The 23,181-nt window shown below is 44.7% G+C and overlaps 1 protein-coding gene across 4 annotated transcripts in view; it reads right to left on the bottom strand.

Annotated features, from left to right (window-relative positions):
• Positions 1-23,181, bottom strand: part of PNPLA7 (patatin like domain 7, lysophospholipase) — a 104,566-nt gene that overhangs the window by 22,398 nt on the left and 58,987 nt on the right. For all 4 annotated transcript variants that reach the window (XM_075259111.1, XM_075259110.1, XM_075259112.1 and 1 more), the window contains 7 exons: positions 22,963-23,086; positions 17,945-18,058; positions 15,858-15,933; positions 7,087-7,236; positions 2,910-2,973; positions 2,586-2,754; positions 1,359-1,541 (listed from right to left, as the gene is read on the bottom strand). In XM_075259111.1, coding sequence (XP_075115212.1) covers positions 1,359-1,541; positions 2,586-2,754; positions 2,910-2,973; positions 7,087-7,236; positions 15,858-15,933; positions 17,945-18,058; positions 22,963-23,086 — 880 coding nt within the window. The remainder of the gene's footprint in view (positions 1-1,358; positions 1,542-2,585; positions 2,755-2,909; positions 2,974-7,086; positions 7,237-15,857; positions 15,934-17,944; positions 18,059-22,962; positions 23,087-23,181) is intronic.

The raw sequence follows: 23,181 nt of genomic DNA, 5'->3' as shown, positions 1-23,181 counted from the left end.
ACTACCAGCATGCCGGGAGATACAGGTTGACGATCACTGTATGCAGAATTCAGGAATGACAGAAAAGATTAATCACATTTGTATCCAAATTAGCAGCAAAAAAACAAAACAGCTGCAGCAAAAAGTCACTGTCTTTTAGAGTATGTTCACACACAGCAGATTTCGTGCAAACATCTGTGACATCTTACAGAAATCCATGCACCTGCTGCAGAAAACCTCATTCCTTTTTCTAAGTGACATATATTTGGAATGTATGATATGGCTGATACCAGCTCTCTCATATCTATATAGTACGTCAGATAATTTGCTGTTCCCTCCATTATATACACAATGTAATATCAGAGAACAACTAAATCCCAAAACAAGATTTAACAGCAGACAGAAGCCGGGGTGTCTCGCCCAGTGAACGTATCCTGTAAGAACGCTCCAGTCACATGGTGGGAATGGTTTCTATAGTAACCCCCGAGATTACACTCATTTATAGTGGAGGTGTCCTCACTGTATATAGCGCCTCCTGTATTGCCCATACACACACCATATACAGTATGTGCATATACTATACAGCATCCTGTACTGCCCATAAACACATTGTGTATATATTAAATATAAAGCCTGCTGTACTGCCTATACACATACTGTATATAATATACAGCCTCGTGTACTGCCCGTCACCGCACACTATATGTATTTGTGTGTGCACATATATATTATACAACCTCCTGTACTTCCTATACACACACTGTATATATGTGTCTATATATTATATAATATACAGCCTCGTGTACTGCTCCTAAACACACTGTATATATGTGTGTATATATATTATACAACCTCCTATACACACACTGTATATATATTATATAATATACAGCATTCTGCGCTGCCCATCACCACACACTGTGTATTACAGCACTGGTCAGGCTCAATGACAGATAAAACTGTAGATTTTCCCCTACATAGCCATCAGGACAGAGTGACAACCATCAATTATAACCTCACTCTTAATACAAGTCTGACTTATACGCTCTCCTGTATACACAGCTACAGGAATGGCAGACGAGCCACAGTCATATATAATTCATGTAAACTGGGCCTTGCTTGATATAATATTCCCACAGATGGAGTGATATTCCTGGCAGGTATAGGCGCTCGCTGCTGACAGGAGACGTGTGCTGAGGTCCAGTCACACCAATAACTAGCGGCCGCACTGAGCTGTACAGACAGCTGACATGTACAAGTAATTGCAGGAGTGTTTGTGACATGGAAGTGAGCGGGGACTATGTCAGAAGAGGCCATTAAGTCCCTCCTATAAGGATTCCATGTGATCAAGGCCTGAATACGAGAACTAAACTTCTCACCAGCTTTGGCAGACTTCTTTTAGAGAAAACTCTATGAGGACAACAAAGGTGGAGATGACCGGAGCACCAGCTTCTCATATTCAGCCATTCCACGGTGCGAAAGGGAGGAGGCCCATCTTCTTTATGGAGCAGGATCAGCTGCTTCTGCGCCCGTACCGCCGTGTTCTCCAACATTTTTTCAAGCTATTATCAGGGGAAAAAAAACACAACAGAAATAAGTATTAGTAGAAGATACAATCCCTGCTGGTAACACAACTTATTACTAAGTTATGGCTGACTTATCGTCCCCTGTGTGCTAGGTAGAAGACCATATAAGACTATCGTAAACTCAGGATTTATTGTTCACTAATATAATTACTTAAAATTGTAATTAAGCTCCGCCCCTGCCACAGATAAACATAAATAAGGAAATTCCATCAGAAGGAAGCAGACCGAACATCCCCTTTAAGAGTCCAGGAGGCAGGAAGTGTTCTTCTATCTGTCCCTCTTCATCTGAATCTACACTATGGCTGAAAGCACCTGTAAACAGTTAATGTCAGTCAGTGACTGAGTACAATTTGTCCTAATATAAAGCGGCGCTGCCTCCGTCACTGCTGAACCTTGTCAGACAGGGGCACAATTTCTGGTTGAGAAAAGCCGCACTCGCCGCTGACTACATGTACCCTGTGCACGTCTGGGCAGGATTTTTAATAAAGAGAAAATCAAACCAAGATTTCACTAACAAAACTCCAAGGCCGTTCATTTGATATGACGCAGGCTGGAAGCAGAAAACTGCCAGGGTATAATCTCCTGATGGAGTCTGCGAATGGCACTGACCAATATCGGTAACCCCAGGCGGTGCAGCTACTACGGAGCCACTGCCATCAGTATTATCACTACTAGAAGGGTATTTCCAGGTCAATGATATGACCCAGAGAATGAAGGGCACAGCTCTGGTGTGGCTCTGCATCTCCTTTACTGCTTTTCCGCTTCAAATGAATGGGGGTCTACTGCAGAGCGCTGCAGTGCAGGGAAAACTTATAATGGGCCACAGCCTTTCACAGTCATCTCAGTGAGTCTAAAGACCATAACACATTACAGCAGCTTGTGGTGCCAAGTCACAGCACTGAGCCACATGTACTATGAATTGCAATACACAGAGGTCTGGGGCTTTGTCATTACATTAGTCCAATCTTCACACTTTGAGATCCCACTATACGTATACGTTATCAGTAAGTATCCATTCACCTCGCCAACAGTGGGCTCCTGCTCCCCCAACCCCACGATCAGGATGCAGTCAGCTTGTCGGATGCAGCGCTGTGTCCATGGCGTCAGGTAATAGTCAGACTGATACAGGACAATACGGTGGATATCTTCTTGCTGACCCAGCCAGCTGGACAGTCTGTACTCATGGACACTGTTAACAAGAAACAAGACATGGCATACATACCCGATGGGCAGAGGGGAGTAAGTCTCTGCCAGTCACCTCTGAAGGAGGCTTTACTTCCCCAGAACCAGGGGACAAGATATATATATGTATCTTGAGGAATGAGAGGAGATATTAGAACTGACCTGTCAAGAGCGGCCGATCCTAGGCGCTGCTTGATATTGTCACTGGTGAGCAGCAATGTTGGGCCTGAGGAGAAGACACAAAACCCTTAGAATCCATCCTGCCCCATGTACACACATCTGTATACAAACCATAGTGGTGTTAGGAGCGCCGAACATCCTCTCATTACAAGGATGCGGACACTTTCTGGTCCAGATTGATATAATAACACCCATCATCCACTAGTAACAATTTATAAACTTTCTGGCTTTTTTTCCTCCAATTCTCTCCTAGCATAAGAGACTTTCTATTTCTGACTGCAAATTGCTCAGGTTGAAGTTGCACTTAGAATATGACAAGTGATGAGTCTGTACAAGGCTCTGGCCTGACATAAAGCCAAGATGCTGCAGCTATTAAGAGAAGCGGCGGATACGGTTTAGCCCTTTGTACAATTGTTGTAGTCTTGCTGGTTTCTCTGATCCGCTTAAATCCAGACCTAAATGAAGCAAGAATTGCTGATAACAGAGAATACAGCTGAAGATTATCTCTGACCTACATAACAATATAGAGAAAAATCATCATGACACATCTGCCTCCTCCAGGGAAGGACAGCACATGGGACAGGTAACTAACTATAAGACACACGAATACTCGGACGGTACCGCCATACAACACAAAAATGGGGAAGGATCACAGGAATTTACCTAGCACCGCAGCCCCTTCTCTATTGGTATTTGTAAAAGGACCAGAGGTCAGAGCCCGCTCAGTCAATGATAACATATCCCAGCACAATGCCAATATCATCTATGGCAGCAAAACCCATTCAATAACCATTATTATAGTATAGAATCAGGGCTCAGCAACCTTCGGCCCTCTAACCGCTGTGAAATTACAACTCCCAACATGCTCCATTCACTTCCATGGAGTTCCAATAACAGCAGAGCAAGTATGCCTGCTGGGAGTTGTAGTTGTATAACAGCCGGAGTGCCGAAGGCTGCCTACTGCTGGTATAGATTAGCCATTACCACTGCCTAATGTGGAAAATTTGCCTTTTAAATATGATGAAATCCGCCACAAAGGATCCAAAAAGAGACTCCACTAGTTTGCCCTACTGCGGCCAATGCATTCATTTTACTGCACCGGTTCTGTCTTCCATTACATTCACTTTACTGCATTGGCCACGGCCTGCTTTACTGCTTGCCCCATAATGCTATACTTTGTCCATGACTATCTGGAATATCCAGAAATGGGCACTAGAGTGCCCTGAGCTCAGCCATATTGTGGGCAGTGATGACGTACTGTGTATCTGAGGATCTACGAACATGACGCAGGTGGCCAAAATCTGCACAATGGGCTGGTGACACAACTACACACCTGGTGAGATTTGTTAGTCACAAGCATTACACCCTGTAGCCAGTAATCCATGTCACCAGAGTCTGGGGGGAACTTTATACAGAGTACAACCATCTGCTGGATCACAGCGTGCTATGCCAAGATATTACTCTATGACATGCATCCTGGCAATGATGGAGTTAATAGCAAGTATTCTAGGAAAAGAAAATAATAACGCAGGGAGGACAACTATGTTAATAATACATGGAAATAGAAGTGGGACATGAACACCTGCGTCAGAGAGGAGAGCGAGCGCCAAGAGGAGCATTGGATTCATCACTGGATGTCAGCCATACCGGGATACAAGCACCAGCTGCAGCAGGGGCCACAGTCACACGGGACCCTGTCCTGGAGAGCTTTCTGTCATATTGGCCTATAAAAACACGAAATTGGCCAACAGCAAGAGACTACATTGCAAGCATTAAAAATAATATATAACTGAATCCCCCAGGTAACATCTGCACTGTTATACATTGCTACACTCCCTAGTGCTACCTGTGTCAGTCTTTACTGTAGTTCTGGCATTCTAATCACTAAACCAGTAAAAACAGGTCTGAAGAGTCAGTGAAACAGTGGTGGACTGGAGGGAAATGCTCACATATAATACATGTCCATCAGAGACCAATATGAACAACATGCAAAAAGGGAAGGAAAAAAATATCAGAAAAGAAACCTCTAATGATAACGATGGAGCAAAGCCGCCTGGTCACTTTAGTGGACCATAGTACAAGGTACTCAGTCATGTGACATTTATGCCATAAAACTAAAATGGAGCCTCTTGTGTACCCAGGAGGATTGTGCCTCCATCTTACAGTACAGAGCACAGTGTCCTGCCATGTCAGGGCCCAGCCCTACTGAGAAATAGCAACCACACTGCCTAGGACCGGGGCTCTGTGACTGGAGTCTCCTTGGAAACTGTAAAGAGACGATCATCTGCATTATTGTCACTCAAACTAAATCACAAGTGGTCCGGGGGCCGACTCACCACACGTAGGAGGAGGGCGACAAGTCTACAAATGGAAGAACGCAGCAAAACAGCAACCACTGAAAACTAAGTGTTCCTATATGTAACACCGCACTCTCCAGTAGTGCTGCCACCCCCCTCCCCCCGTACACACAGTATTGGAAGAACCGCTGGGGAATAATTACAACTGTCTTTAATATTCCCCGAACCTGGCGCCGACCAAACTGTGGGAAAAGAAACCCCTGTACACATAAATCTGCTGCGGATTATTACTTTCCACGAAGAGCTTAAGCTGCGCGGTATATCTGCCAACCGGTGCGACAGCGCCAATTTGTAATGCTAAAAAGATGGGAATAAAAAATATTTATATCACAGACTTAAAGCGACTCTACGGTAACTGCATAAAAATCCCCCCGGTCTCGGGCTATGGATTTACAGCAGATCCACTACTAAGAGACTTAACGTAATAGGACCGCCTGATACATCAGTGTACGGAGAGGACACCACACGCCTGACCGGGCTCTATACGTGGATCAAGTCCCGCTGGCATGGCGTACACATCTCTGCCACTGGAATGCTGACCCCATGTTTGGGACTGATTTTTAATCTTTATTAGGTTGCACAATTTTTCATTTCTGCAGCTTGTATGTATCACAGTACATGGGCAGCTGCAGTGGGCGATTCTGGATAGGTCTCTGGCCTCTCCTTCTCTCCTAAGCAAGCGTATGCATCAAACCACTAAAAAGACTGGACAGGCCACGCCAGAAGACAGCCAGGCTGACAGATTGCTAGAAAACGGCATTGTGCAGCTTGCTGTCTAATGCAAAACATAGAAGCTGCAGAATCTAAATAAAAATCTCTATTTACAAGAAATTTTTGCCAAATTAACTGAAACATTGTCTCATAGCTGTATAGACCACTACTATAAAGCTATATAACCACGACATATCTCTCCAGTGACAATCACAGATGGGGTGCTTACAATATGGCTGGTGCAGATTGAGCCTCAATTATTAGATTTTGTTCTGGCTCTCCAGAACATCCTATGTCCATTATAATTTATGCCAGAAACCTGTTGTGAATTATAATAAATTTGTCAAGCCGAGGTGCCCCTGCTCTGCCCCACCTTGGTCTCCTGCCCACCCACTTTCATATAAAGTGGTGAGCAGGGTGCAGAGGGTAACCACGTGGAGCATCTTTGGTGCATAAAAAGACTGTGCTCCAAATGTGACACACACCCTTGTACGACAGAAAACTAGTGTACATGAGTTAGTCATCCCCCACCCCCAACGGGTCTCATATTTAGTAACAAGTCTCTCATCAGAGTCAAAATGAGTTTTAACTTTCTATAGAGCCCATTTATTCTGGAAATCATGGCTGAAGATCAGAGCCCACCATTATGAGCCTGTCACCTGTTCTCATACAGAGGAGAGGATTACTACATTGTCTTTAGGGTGAAGAAACAATAATAAAAATGGAATATGCCCAGATACAGGACAGTAATGCACAGTGAATCCATGCAGACAGTGCGCTGAGTCCTACTTGTCCACAAAGCGACTAGACATATCAATCAAAGGCACTAAGATTTGCAGATTTTCCATTCTAGTCATCACTGCTGCAGATTTTCTGCATCAAATTAGAAGGATTGACTGTAAATAAAACTGCACTTGTGTCTGCCCCACTTACAGCAACAATTACTATGGCCACAAGGAGGCCAAGCTAAAAACTGCACCACCATAGCTTTGCGTTATACTGTAGCACTGTGTCTTGTGGCCAGCTCCGGTAAGAGTATGGAGAGGAGGGGTCTTCTGACCATGTACATGCTGTGTGCACTAATGACTTACCTACAGCACTGAGTGCATGCTTTAGTTCCAGGGTGAAGGCTGTAAGAGGAACGTCCTCAGATACTGGTAATATGGCTACTGTGGAGAGGTTACTGGACGGATTCCCAGAATCCCATTTGCTGCCAGTGGTATGAAGGCCGAGACCGTGACCTGCAGGGAAGGGATTTAAAAAAAAAAAAAAAAAAAAAAAACACAATGGGGGTTAGTATATTTTAACAAGTATGAAAGCGGAGGCCGGTAAGATGTTAAACTTTCAGTCTCAGGTAGGTATAAATATCCTGAATGCGGTGTTGCCAGCTGTCCCCATAATACCGCACAGCTGACAAGTATTACTGACTATTCTTATGCTACATTGTCTCCCCATTTACCAGGTTTTCATTGTTCTTGTACCTTTCTGATGTATTATCAGTGTCATTCACAGAATCAGAAGACCCTACTATGAAGTATCAGGACAATCCCCTAGTGCTGTACTTGCCTCTACATATACCTAGTGTACAGGCGCAGTTTTCTCTATGAATTTGCACTATGTTCTGACCTGTGGGGCAAAGGATCCTATTAAAGATGTGACTGGGAGCATGCATACAGCGTACAGCTACACAGTGCAGGACACGGCACTCTGTCATGGACATCTGCTCCTTATACACAACAATGATGGCCTTGATATGCGTATTTTGTGCCTCTTGGTATCACTCTATCCCCCTTTTCTCTCCAGGCAATCCCTGCCATTATTGTCACCCACACACATAGATCACCGTATTGTAGAGGAAACGGTGACTACAAATCTGTGTGTCACTTCATAAAGGGTGGGAGGAAGAAATAAAAAATCTTTCATCAAAGGTGCAGAAAGCTATATACGAGGGAAATGTGGGAAGCCTAGAAGACATGTGAAGGTGGGAGCTGACGGTGCATTAGCCCTATTATGTACAAGCTCACGTTACTGCTGTAGGTACAGGCAGGTAGTGGTGGGGTTAAATCTCAGGAGAACCTATCTGAGAATTAAGTCAGAATTTGTGCAGATAGCAGCAGCCGAATCCTTTACAAAATGCTCCAGTTATGCAACATGTTTATTGTTAAAAGCAGCAAGTCCCCGGCCTTGAAAAGACTCGGCACCAGCTGGGGGTCCGGTCTGTGCCGCGAGCCCGGCTCTTTATACCTCACCGCCTGCTGGGAATACTTTCAATAAGATACCTCGACACTTTCGTCAGAGCAAAGGGAAAAAAAAAACAAAAAAACAATTGAGTCTCAGCTCATACAATTTTCAAGTGAAATGAAATGTGCCCCCTCACAGGTCAGCGTGAAAAGACGGCCGGGATTTACGTGACAATGACTGATGAGACGGTGAAGTGCTGATTCATGATAGAGCTGAGCGGATGATGGTGCGCTGCACGGCGGGGACGCTGCTTCTAATTAACAATCTGTGATCCGCGGGATAATTAGAGACAATTCAGACTGGCATGTAATCTTATAACCACCGGGTGCGGCCTTAGCGCAAAAGTAGATTATAAATAATTTTGGTCAGTACTGGAAATAATGAGGGGGTACAATAGAGAGCACTCAACACCCGGTCCTACCAAAACATTAGCCATGAGCAGATAGGAGGATGTAATCTCTGCACACAAGCACGCTGAAGAATGTGGGGAGGTTACAGGGTCTGCGGGCAATGCATTAGCACCATTATACTGGCACTCATGTACACAGGGTCCTACAGAAACCGGAGATTAGATGTGATGTGCACACTGAGAACATGAGCGGTCCTAGTATACCAACATCTCTATTTCCCTCACTGCACTGATCTATCACATTTTCTCCTAGATCCCTAGGCTTAGGATCAGGCTCCTTGTATACTGCTGCCTAGTACCACTTACTTGTTATCATTGTATATGCTTGGAAACAGAGAGATGGAGCATGTGGTAGTCACACATTGTGGAAAAGCAGCATTTTAAGCCATAACCCTGCATTGTACAGTTCCTCAAAAGGTAAGGAGAATAAATCTCAGCCCCATACTGCAGGAAAAAAAATATGGTGGAAAACAGTGTGTGCATATTAACACTGTGGTTTATCTATAGAGGTGTGTGTGTGTGTGTGTGTGTGTGTGTGTAACGTGCAAAATTAGTCAGTAAAGCAGTGAAAAACATGTGAACACACGTGACCTCACCATACATACCACACCTGCACATACTATATAGCAGGGGTAGGGAACCTTCGGCTCTCCAGCTGTTGCAAAACTACAACTCCCAGCATGCATACTGGCTCTGCTGTTCTGGGAACTCCCATGGAAGTGAATGGAGCATGCTGGGAGTTGTAGTTTCACAGCAGCTGGAGAGCCGAAGGTTCCCTACCCCTGCTATATAGTGACCTCACCATACATACCACACCTGCACGTACTATATAGTGACCTCACCATACATATACCACGCCTGCACGTACTATATAGTGACCTCTCCATACATATACCACGCCTGCACGTACTATATAGTGACCTCTCCATACATATACCACACCTGCACGTACTATATAGTGACCTCACCATACGGACAACACCTGCATGTACTATACAGACACCTCACCATACTGACAACACCTGCACGTACTATATAGACACCTCACCATACAGACAACACCTGCACGTACTATATAGACACCTCACCATACTGACAACACCTGCACGTACTATATAGACACCTCACCATACTGACAACACCTGCACGTACTATATAGACACCTCACCATACTGACAACACCTGCACGTACTATATAGACACCTCACCATACTGACAACACCTGCACGTACTATATAGACACCTCACCATACTGACAACACCTGCACGTACTATATAGACACCTCACCATACTGACAACACCTGCACGTACTATATAGACACCTCACCATACTGACAACACCTGCACGTACTATATAGACACCTCACCATACAGACAACACCTGCACGTACTATATAGACACCTCACCATACAGACAACACCTGCACGTACTATATAGACACCTCACCATACAGACAACACCTGCACGTACTATATAGACACCTCACCATACGGACAACACCTGCACGTACTATATAGACACCTCACCATACGGACAACACCTGCACGTACTATATAGACACCTCACCATACAGACAACACCTGCACGTACTATATAGACACCTCACCATACAGACAACACCTGCACATACTATATAGACACCTCACCATACAGACAACACCTGCACGTACTATATAGACACCTCACCATACAGACAACACCTGCACGTACTATATAGACACCTCACCATACGGACAACACCTGCACGTACTATATAGACACCTCACCATACAGACAACACCTGCACGTACTATATAGACACCTCACCATACGGACAACACCTGCACGTACTATATAGACACCTCACCATACAGACAACACCTGCACGTACTATATAGACACCTCACCATACAGACAACACCTGCACGTACTATATAGACACCTCACCATACAGACAACACCTGCACGTACTATATAGACACCTCACCATACAGACAACACCTGCACGTACTATATAGACACCTCACCATACTGACAACACCTGCACGTACTATATAGACACCTCACCATACTGACAACACCTGCACGTACTATATAGACACCTCACCATACAGACAACACCTGCATGTACTATATAGTGACCTCACCATACTGACAACACCTGCATGTACTATATAGACACCTCACCATACAGACAACACCTGCATGTACTATATAGTGACCTCACCATACATACCATACCTGCACGTACTATATAGTGACCTCACCATACTGACAACACCTGCACGTACTATATAGACACCTCACCATACTGACAACACCTGCACGTACTATATAGACACCACACCATACGGACAACACCTGCACGTACTATATAGACACCTCACCATACAGACAATACCTGCACGTACTATATAGACACCTCACCATACTGACAACACCTGCACGTACTATATAGACACCTCACCATACAGACAACACCTGCACGTACTATATAGACACCTCACCATACTGACAACACCTGCACGTACTATATAGACACCTCACCATACTGACAACACCTGCACGTACTATATAGACACCTCACCATACTGACAACACCTGCACATACTATATAGACGCCTCACCATACAGACAACACCTGCACGTACTATATAGACACCTCACCATACTGACAACACCTGCACGTACTATATAGACACCTCACCATACTGACAACACCTGCACATACTATATAGACGCCTCACCATACAGACAACACCTGCATGTACTATATAGTGACCTCACCATACTGACAACACCTGCATGTACTATATAGACACCTCACCATACTGACAACACCTGCACATACTATATAGACGCCTCACCATACAGACAACACCTGCACGTACTATATAGACACCTCACCATACTGACAACACCTGCACGTACTATATAGACGCCTCACCATACTGACAACACCTGCACATACTATATAGACGCCTCACCATACAGACAACACCTGCACGTACTATATAGACACCTCACCATACTGACAACACCTGCACGTACTATATAGACACCTCACCATACTGACAACACCTGCACATACTATATAGACGCCTCACCATACAGACAACACCTGCACGTACTATATAGACACCTCACCATACTGACAACACCTGCACGTACTATATAGACACCTCACCATACATACCAGACCTGCACGTACTATATAGACACCTCACCATACTGACAACACCTGCACGTACTATATAGAGCAGAGGTAGGCAACCTTTGACACTCCAGCTATTCATAGAACTCCTATGGAGTGAACATGTTGGGAGTTGTATCTTCACAACAGCTGGAGTGATGAAGGTCTCTTACTCCTGATATAGACATATAATCATACAGACAACACCTGCAAACATACAAAATTGAAGTACACCGTATCCTAACTAGGCTTAGTGACTGGATGCAAAAGCTAATAACACAAACAGCCACAAGCTGGCGCTGCACAGCACACACTACTATAGTAATACTATTCAGGTAAGTGCCAGGCTGTTTACACTCAGCTGGGACAGATGAGTCACCGCACCGTAACCAAGGAAACATCCGGAGCAGGCGAATTATCCTGAGTGCCCGAGCAGCGGGAGCAGGTTATGTGGAAATACTGCGGCATATAACAGGGCTCCAGAGATGGCAGTGTAAGGGCACACAGCGCTGTAGGGGTTGGGTTACTGCCAGGATCACCGGTTTCTGATCCATGTGCTGACCCCTCAGGTGAAATAATAACATTTTATTACCCGTGATCTGCTATAAATGTCTTGTCCATGGTGAGCGCAATCCTCTGCCGAGTTGCTTTTATAGTGATCAGCGCCGCAGGCCTGGTCTTATAGGGGCCATCTATGTGCATATTACCATAGTCTATAGGAAGGTGATGGAGAGGTCTCAGTACACATTGTCTAATACTGAGTGACAGGATCATTGTAGGTTTCCGCCTTGCCTGGGGAGAGGAGGGGGTGAGTTTCTATAGTTCAGCAGCCTCCAACACTAGTTAACTACAAACCAGACCATAAATACCCACACTCTGATTTTGGGGCCATACAACCCCTGTAAATAACAACATGGTAACAAAACCAATTTTCCCTACCACACACAGATCAGCTGTTCAGTCAGCCTGAGCACCAGAAGCTATAAGATGTGCAGACTCTTCTATTTAAGTAGTGAAGCTGCACTTCTCCAGGTCCCCACTATGCCATGGATGGCGCTGTTGTGTCACTCCTATAGTAGGGCCTATCTGTGCTCCCTGCCCACTGCTGAAACTTCTTCTGGAGGACCAGACGCTACTAGAACAGCTGTGTGGGGTCCAGAGGACTCACCCAAATCTGATGGATTTATCACAGATTTCTTCTAATGTAATCCAAGGGGTGAATTGCACAGGGCAAAGACGGGCACTGTGGGGGAGTTTCGGCTGAGGATTTTTCCACACTGTGCAGATGAGATTTGTTCCAAGCTTGATGGTCGTTTCAGTTTTTTTTATTTTTTTTTTAATAAACGTGCAGGGAAAAGCTAATGAACATCTCTCTAATATTCTTTATTAAGGGATTTGGACTGTTTTAATGAGAAAACCGCCTGTGAAGTTTTTCCTTAGCAACACTAACTGAGCATTGCCAAGGTGAACCCGTACACTGTATAGCGGCAGATTTACTTACGTTGTCCAAATGTCAGGCAAATTTAGGCTGGACAGTCTGAAGACAGATCAGATTTATCCAAGTGTCTCATGCTGAATAGTAAATCTGCTCTAACTTTACACCTCCTATCACGTTGGCTTAGTCAATGCCACAAAAATGTGCTAAAATTTTGGCACATGGTGTCACAACTTATGCCATATCCAGTTTCCCAAAAAACTTCTGATAAATGTATCACAAAGCAACATATAAAGTTTTTAGCAAAAATTACACACAATTCTGGCACATTTTGCTTAGTAAATCTCCAAATAAAGGCGAACACAGAGGCAAACAGAGAGCGGTACACTGAAGAATGGAGAAACAAAATAAATAACTCCAAGAAACTCACCGTGTACCAATCCCTACAAAGAATACGCCACCCCAAACACAGACAGACCCTGAGCCGGTACAGACTGAGCGCCCACAACCTAGAGATAGAGACGGGGCGACACAGGCAGACGTACAAGCCACGGGAGAACAGACTGTGCCAGCACTGTGACCAGGGGGCCCTAGAAGACGAGACCCACTTCCTGCTACACTGCACCAAATACTCAGCTGTGAGGGCCGTCTACTACCAAAGACTCTCTGCCCACATCCCAGACTTCATATCTGCAGACGAGAAGAGGAAACTCTACATCCTACTGGGAGAAGAGGCGGCCACTGTGGAGATCGCTGCCCAATACGTGTCCAGCTGTCACCAAACAAGAGGAAGATGAGACGCATGGACTATCAAACCCCCCACCCCCCAGAGACTATTAAACCCACCACCCGAACACCACTAATTGCCCCCTGTTTATCCCATACCCACCGATACCCGCATGCCCCAAACAAGAACGACGAGACCCTAAGGACACTCAAACCCCAAGCCACAGACCCCGTACCCATCCCCTCCACCCCCCCCAACCCCCAATCCCCTTTTCTGCTTTGGCAACACCAAATGTTTTATACTTTTGTAATGCTAATAAAGCTCATTTGTATCTTGTATGTGAATATATTAAGGCTCTTCCTGCTTCTGTTATCCCTACTAGCAGCTTTATTAAACTTCATCTCCATCTATAGACCAACTTATAAATACATAGTGCAGGTGAACAGAAGAAACTTTGTAAGATAACTTATTAAAGAAATGCCTCCTTTCGCTACTATTACGGTATTTTTTACATGTTAGTCTATGGAGAGGAGAAGGGCGGCAGCTGGAAAGGGCACAGAAGTCACTTCAGCTAGGGGGCAACACGGTGGCTCAGTGGTTAGCACTGCAGCCTTGCAGCACTGGAGTCTTGGGTTCGAATCCTGCCAGGAACACCATCTGCAAGGAGTTTGTATGTTCTCCCCATGTTTGCTTGGATTTCCTCCTCATTCTACAAAGAAATACTTAAATGGAGAAAAATAAATGTACATTGTGATCCCTATATGGGACTCACAATCTACATTAAAAAAAAAATTAAAAAAAACCTTCAGCTATTACACTCTGATACAGTGGTTGGGAGAACTCTATAATAACACTGCTATATGTTCCAAGACAAGACTGAACCCTTGGAAAACAACAGCATCCTCCTCCTCTCCATAGACTTCTGTGTATGAGGCTGAGGACAGAGATTGACTGAATCCATTAGGTTTGGTTTAGACCAGGGGTCCTGAAACTGCGGCCCGAGGGCCACATGCGGCCCGTCAAGCACTTCTGTCTGGCCCCGCCGACAACGCCGGCAGGCGTGCATTTATAATGAAGCTCCTGGGGAGCTCGGGCCAGGCCATGGAGCGCACTTCACTTTACCTATTGGAGGGCACCACTCCTGATCTGTGCGACCTGCTCTGCCTCCGGCCCACTGTTTAAAAAGTTTGAGGACCCCTGGTTTAGACTGTTACACACGCATTTTTTTTCTATAAAACATGTTTTTGAAACTATCCATGCATTCCTAAAAATAGCATGTATTTTTGTTATTAGTCAAAAGTGTCTGAATAAATGGAAGGAAGACGAAAAGAAGAAGGAAACACTTTAATAACCTCTATTACAAAGATTCTTATATTCAGCTGCAGGGGTTTGAGATAAGAAGTTGTGCTAACATTACAGCTTACCGGGACAGTGAATAATGATGATAAACTGCACAGTACGGGTAGAAGAGGAAGATAAAAGCCTCTATATATACAGAACTTAAAAGATTCACATCGAGGCCAAAAAACCCAAACCTTGCCAGGTAATTTCCTAGCCATGATATGACTTTAAACACCAGTCTAATATGACATTTTTCCCCACACATTAACTGGTGATGCCCAAGACAGTCCAACCACTGTTTGCACAGTCCTTCAGACAATCACCAGCAGATATTGCTGACAACACATTTCCATCGCACTGCCACTATTCACCACCCCCTTCTTCCCATCCCATGTGTCATGCATCCTCTGCAATCTGTATGTGTGGTGGTAATGACTAAATGATGTATGATGTGCTGGATCTCTGCCACGTCCATAAATACAACAACTCAGCATCTCGCCAAGTGCAAAGAGAAAAGCCAATTGCTGTTTCTTACCTGTCAGGGGCCCATTGACCTGCTGTAAGCTGCCAAGAATCTTCTCTCCGAGTAGATGGATAAGTCGGGTCACCACCTGAAGAGAGAAAAATCTGTGAATTAATTTCTGCAAGACTTGGCCAATTCAACAATCACTATCAATCAGCTGATAATAGCTCGGGAGCCTGGCGGGAAACGGGCGGATATTGATTTTGTATGCATTTCAGTAATTGGATTTCATCTGAATGAACTCTCCAAGGAAAGTGCCACATTAACCCTTATATAGCCACAGAGTGTAAAGATTTTATATTGCGATCAAGTTTTTGAAAATTTTAGAGGACATGCAACTTATACACATGTATTATACAATAATTATATAATAATCAAATCAAATGGAGAGAATAACACTGGCTACATATCAGTGCTACTGGCTACGTACCAGTGTGTGATATATACGGACACATCACTGCCTGTATTCCTGTGTATATATGATATGTAAAGGGTCTTTCACAGGGACAGATGACTAGACACACAAGTGTTCTTAGGATGGCTCGGTCCTGATTAGTACCCTGTGTAAACACGGCAGTGCTCGCCAGTAAACAAGCTCATTTGTTGCCCGAGCCCTAAAAATAGTTGTTTTTGGCAGCACAACAAGTGATGTGCCGTGACTGTGTCCAGGCTGTATGGGATCTGAATGGTAACATTTATAAACCCCTTTGAATTTTGATCTATCCGTTCCATAGGTCCGTGATGGTCAGGGCCTAAAATTCCTCTTTACTTGCTGATGTCTTAAAAGGTTGTAACTAGAGATGAGCGAGTACTGTTCGGATCAGCCGATCCGAACAGCACGGTCCATAGAAATGAATGGATGCACCTGGTACTTCCACTTTGACGGCGGCCGGCCGATTAACCCCCCGCGTGCCGGCTACGTCCATTCATTTCTATGCGAGCGTGCTGTTCGGATCGGCTGATCCGAACAGTACTCGCTCATCTCTAGTTGTAACTGCTTGTATCTACTACTATCTACTGGTATCTACTCGTATTACACGCCACTTAAATTTTTTTTTTTTTTTTATTGCTGCAGTGTGCATGGGTTGCTCTGAAAGGAGCCCACTGAGGCTCTGTCGCCCAAGGGCCCACACAAACCTGGAGCCGGCCCTGGTGATGGTGAACCTATGGCTGGTGTGCTAGAGGGCCATCACCCCAGTCAGGCCCCTGGATCGCTTGCTAATGGGGAACCCAGAACAGCTGTCCCAGATGCCCTGACAAGCGCTTCTTTGAAGAACATGTGCAAATGCACAAACACCTGAAAGGTGTCAGAATTTACTGTGTGGGGGCCACTGTGGAGCAGATTATACTGTGTGGGGCCTCTTTAATATTTATATCACACAGTATCTGTTTTACAGCACACATGATATTAGTACAGGTTGTAATAACATTGCACGGTCACTATAAAACAGATCCTATGCGATATAAATAGTGAATATTAATTGTTCAAAAGTACCAAAAGCAGTCCAAAGTTGTTTGTATTATTGAAAGCTCTGTAAAGCTCCTTTCACGCGACTGTATTTTGCAGACCCGTATTGGTCCACAATTGTGGATCTGCAGAGTATTAAGGTTAAATTGCAATGTTGGCACTTTGCTAAAAATTAGTGGGTTTTGGGTTGCAGTTTGGGCACTAAAAGGTTCGCCATCACTACCATAAGGTCATCAGTATGTGATCTATTGAAATCTGACAATCAGACCTCCACACAGATCATCTGTTCTAGCAGCCTCTGGGTGTCAGAAGCTGTTAGTGGATGGTTAAGTAATAGGAAAAGCACAGCAGCCCCGTTCACTACATTACATATTCATCACTTGAATAGAAGTGGAGCTGAACGCACCACCCATCCACTAGTAGCTTCAGCACCCAGAGGTCTCACCGTTGCTTTATTTAGAACGGAGAGCAACACACTCCCCAACAGTCGGGCCCTGCTGATCTGCAACTTAGCCACTTATCCTCTCTGTAAGATAGCGAGTATAAGATGAGAAAACACTTCAAAAAATGTATGCATTACTGAGAAAAATGGTGGTTGTAGCGGCAAACTATAGTATAATGTGCTGTATACCTGTGGATACTTGCGTTTGATGGACGTCAGTGCGCCCTCAGGGAGTTTGGCGAGCTCGGAGTCTCGTACAGCGTGGACGGTTGTTGCTCTTGGTTGGTGTGTTAAGGCTTCCACCTGCAATGAGTATATAGGATAAGCACAATGTACGGTGTTATTCCCTACACCAAGTTCAGGACCTCTGCTTCATGTCAGCACCTGAAACTTTTACTGGTTACATTCAGAAGCAGGGACAAGGTGTCTTGGCAGGACATTAACCCTTCCTGCCTAGCAGCCATATTGATGTGGAGAATTTCTCGTGGGGCTCAGATAACTTGTCTGCAGCCATGTATTCACTGTAGTTACAATCTGCCTGGGACAAGCTCAGGAAACTGGCCAGCTGCTGTAGGAGAGAGAGATTTATCACACTTCTAGCTCGTGGCCTGAGACGGTGAATACTGGGAAGGTTTGTTGTGCCAGACACATTGGTAACAAATAAGTCAAGTGCTAAAGCTGAACCACAGGCTGAGAAATGTGTAGAAATAACAGGAGAGATAGATTCAGGTCACACCTCAGTCTCCAAACAGGGTATAACAAATAATTTACTGAAACAATGCAACATGAGACAGCCAAATGTGAACCATTACCTAGAGGCCTGTTATACTAAACAACCTTACAGAGTGCTAGGATCATTACTCCCTAGAAGATGGCCGTATATGCTGCCTGGTACTTTGTTGTCTTAGTGGTGCTTTAAACTATTTCAATGAGTCAGGCCTCAAGCCGGGGGAATAAATCTTTGTTGTGCGAGTTGCCCGGGTTTACAGTAGACTTCACAAGAACAGCACGGAGACACACAGTAGTGCAAAGTACAATGTGTGTACAACTGCGATCCGTGTGGGAACAACTGCAGTGTGCAAAACTTCACTCTTTTTTTTTGGCAAGATCTTGGAGACCATCAGAAACATTTGTCTGACTGTCTCCTGGTCCATCTCCCCCGCACAGAAAGGAACTGAACACACATTCATGTGATGGCAGAGCTGCAGTCCTCCAGCACACCCACATGACAGTAGACTGAGACTTCTGTTCAGGCTCTAGTCAACAGTGCCGGGCTTGGATGTGAATAGGTCATCAATATTAACATTGGCCTGTAGGCCAGAAAATCCCTTTAGGCTAAGGCCACACAGGTCGGATCTGCTGTGAGATGCTTGCAGTGGTTGACTGAGCTTAACCTTCAAACCCACAGTGTTCAGAACCTGCAGGACAAGACACTTTGTATTTAGTTTTTCCTGCAGCGTGCGGATAGGATTTGTTTAATCCCCATCTACTACACTGCTATTGTACTTTGCAGTGGGTTAAACACTGGCAATTTCACAGTGGCTGCTGCAAGCATGCAAGGTGTCATTCACCTTTAAGGTGCCCTAGGTCATCAGATGACACTGCACAAGGTGACACTATTATGTTATAGACTTGGCATAGATATCTAGGACTTGCAGAAAACCAGATGCTGCTTAAACACCATTCAGATGAAAGGAAAAAGTTTTCAGATGCAGAATTAACAATTCTGAAGTGTGTGAATTCACCTTAAAAGAACAACTGGACAGCCACACATCTGTGACATAAGAACATGCCCTGGCCCATAGATCTGGCTCCTTTAGGAAATTCTAAAAGAAACTTTATGTCCTAGTAAACTAGAGGAATGAGAACATCACAGTCCTGTGTTCACAGCCCTACAGCCTTGTAATCCTGGTACAGTGAATGGTGGTTGCCAGGCTGCCATAGTGACGTATCTAAGCCTCTGTTATGAGCGATGTATCACGTCACAACTAACCCCCAACACTCTGCTCCTAGGAGACACTATATCCACCTATAAGGCCTACAATCCCAGTCTCACGTCTGAGAGCAAAGTCAATTAGTAGAGATTGAAGGAAAACTGGAAAAACAGCGAACCTAGCAACTACAGGGCACGCTGTGCTAGTGCGTCACTGACAGACAGAAAAAGCAGCAGATATCAGGGTCAGTGCTATATAGAGAGCAGCCGGGCCGTCCCACAGGGCTCGCAGCTATACTTGGCACAGTACATATTACATCCACACCTTCAATGAAGTCATTTTTGTTTCTCTGTAACATTATACTGGTTGGTGCAATCTACTTTTTCCTACTAAATTTTGACCCCTGAAGTTCATCATGCTCTTATTATTAAAGAAACAGTCTGGGTGTCCCCCCTCCCTCTAGGACCTATTTTTATTTCTTGCCGTGTCCTCCAAGGCCTAGTTCACATGTACTGCCCCTTGTGGTACTTGGATGTGGCCGTAGCTGCATCCAGACCCCGGCCACCAGTGCCGTTACAGCTGCACCCAGATACATAGTGTGTTACCACTCAGATATGATAGTTAGGGGTCTGACTCTCAGCACCCCCTCTGATTACCCCCCTCTGAGGGGGCAGGTGCTGCGGCCTCTTCATAGTTTGCTCTGCCTTGTGTATGTGTACATCACCAGCCTAGTAGTGGTTGTGATGGGTACTGCAGCTTTGCCCTATTCAATTGAATACCAAGCACAGCATTGAAGGAAGCCATGTAAATGGAGAAGGCTGTGCTTGTTCAAAGGCTGTGGTCCCACGTGATTGGTAGATGTGCAAACAGCTGGACCCCCCCACCAATTTGACAATGACCTATCCATATTGTGAACCTAGAATTCCTCTTTCATCCAAGGGCGCTGTAATTGAAAGTCAGGGTCACCCTGCAACTAAATGACTGATACACAACTGGAGATAAATGGCTGCAAGAGACGAGCGAACACTATTCGGAACAGCCGTTTCGAATAGCACGCTTCCATAGAAATGAATGGACGTAGCCGGCACGCAGGAAGTTAAGTGACCGGCCGCCGGCAAAGTCTGCGTGCCGGCTACGTCCATTCATTTCTATGGAAGCGTGCTATTCGAAACGGCTGTTTCGAATAGTGTTCGCTCATCTCTAGTGGCTGCCTTATCTTAGGGTTGGTTTACAACCCTAATGATTCATACAGGTAGTGCACGGCAAGCACACGGACCCAATTATAGTCTATGTGGTCCGTGTGCTTTTAAAGCACTTGTATTCCGTTCAAGGGGTCTCCATGCGGACTTCTCCACGGACGGAATACAAAAGCAGATGTGAACAGGGCATTAGCTTCTTCCTAAAGCCAGAAACAAAACGAATAGGCCAGCCTATTCAATGTGGCGAGCTGCCCTGACCCTCATGCAGCACAACAGGCCCACAATGTGATAGTCACCATGGGATGAAGTTTTTATGCTGATACAGGGTTTTCCTCTTTCCAGACATAAAAATTTAAGCCAGAAAATACTACTTTGGTTTTATGTGTCCACATAGCGTTATTCCAGTAGTCTTCTGACTTGTCTAGATCATCTTTAGCACACTGCAGACTGGCAGCCATCTTGTTTCTGAATAGCTGTGACTTCCTCCTTACAATCCTGCCAAGTACATCATTGTTGTTCCGTGCCATCCTGATCGTAGTCTCATGGACTACATGGACATGCATTACCTTTAGTTGCATAGAGGTGATCTTGGGTTCCTTTGTGACCTCATGGACTAATTATACGCCTTGGCCTTGCTCTTGTCGTAATCCTTGTTATTTAACCACTCAAGGGTTGAATTTTCTCCATGTACACCATCACTCTGTGGGTTGGTGGAGTCCAAACTCTTTAGAGATGGTTTTGTAACCTTTCCCAACTTTTCTTCTAAGGTCCTCAGACACCTCCCTTTTGTTTACATAAAGCAAGTCTCCCCCTCATATCAGATTGTCATCCCACTGAAAACACCCATCTGCTAGTCCTCAGGGTTCACATACTTTTACAACTCACAGATCTGAGATATTGGATCATTTCCTTCTGTAAATAAATAATGAAGTCTAATATTTTATTTGGTTCTGTTCATCTTTTTTAGGATTTGTGAGAAGCTGAAGATCTCTTTATTTCTGCATAAAATTGACCTTCAAGTACATTTCTGAAGGGTTCACAAACTTCACACTCATCCTCAGACCTTCTGTATAGAACCAATGGGACTTTCCTAGGAGAAAATGAAGTATCCTGTGATCTTACCACTGCTGCTGTCAGACGCTCCTGACTGTTGTAAGTCTGTATGCTGTACAGCTATAGATGTGGGAAGACGTATGGAAAATATAGATTCGGTATACATAGTTGTGCACCTGTCCAGCTGCCGAGGAGAATGTACAGGTAGGTTATCCTACAGAAAGATGCACAGTAGGATTTTGCTGACTACAAGTTATAAAGGGACTGTGATAAATGAGATGTGTAACATATGATGTGGATGGCAGCGGCGACCTCTATTCCTCCCGACATGAAGACATTTCTAGAGTTTGGAGATTTATAAGCCAAGCAATTAAACTGAGCTGAATTTTAATGCTCACTGGAAGGATGGCGGATCCAGGATAGTAATGTGTCACCAAGAGGGATTACAAGATACTGCGTCCTGGATCCTGCGACAGACACTGATGCACAAATATGGGGAAGATTACAGTGAGCCGTACATTTCAACATCAGACTACAGTACAAATGCTTCACGTAAACCCTAGGCTTGTAAATGGACTCCTACACAGATACAGCTGGGCAGACTTCTGCTTCAGCCTGTTTAGCCTCTCTAATGTCCTTTCAGTAAGAAACACAACAGAATTAAAATCTCATTGTAAAGGGAGTCAGTCAGGAGTTTGGTCCACTGAAAAGTGCTGACAGCACAATATACAAGATAACAGAGCGGTGTATATAGACATGGAGTAGAAGGACTGAGAAATCTCTGCTCTAATGCCCCAGCACTAGCACTGTAAGTAACCACCATGTGGCCACTTCGTGTGCAGTGTCCAGGCCACCCAAGCCTCTCTCCTTAGTGCAGAGAACCCTGGATACTGCCTATGAAAGGGCCGCCTGTCTCCTGGGGAGCCCTCACAATGGAAGAACTTGGAGCATTAAATCATTTCTTGGTCATGTGGCTTATATCTATGAAGAAGTTATAAGAGAAATGCTGTTTTTATCTTACCACTCCTATCAGATCCCCTCGACCGTATTCCCCTGCTAGCTGCTTCTTCCCATCATCCTTCCTAATAACAGATCGGAGGCGTCCATTGAGAACAATGTAAGTGCAGTCAGATTTATCGCCTTGTCTAAGGAAAAGGAAAGAAAAGTGAGCAAAATGTGATAAGATACCTGAACGATAGACAGTGATACAGTTCAGAACCTTATTTCATTGGGTGTGGCG

This window comes from Leptodactylus fuscus, chromosome 11 (assembly GCF_031893055.1).
Source record: "Leptodactylus fuscus isolate aLepFus1 chromosome 11, aLepFus1.hap2, whole genome shotgun sequence".
NCBI classification, from domain to species: Eukaryota; Metazoa; Chordata; class Amphibia; order Anura; family Leptodactylidae; genus Leptodactylus; species Leptodactylus fuscus.
Note: the sequence above shows the minus strand (reverse complement) of the source record. Positions and strands in the feature narration are given on the sequence as shown.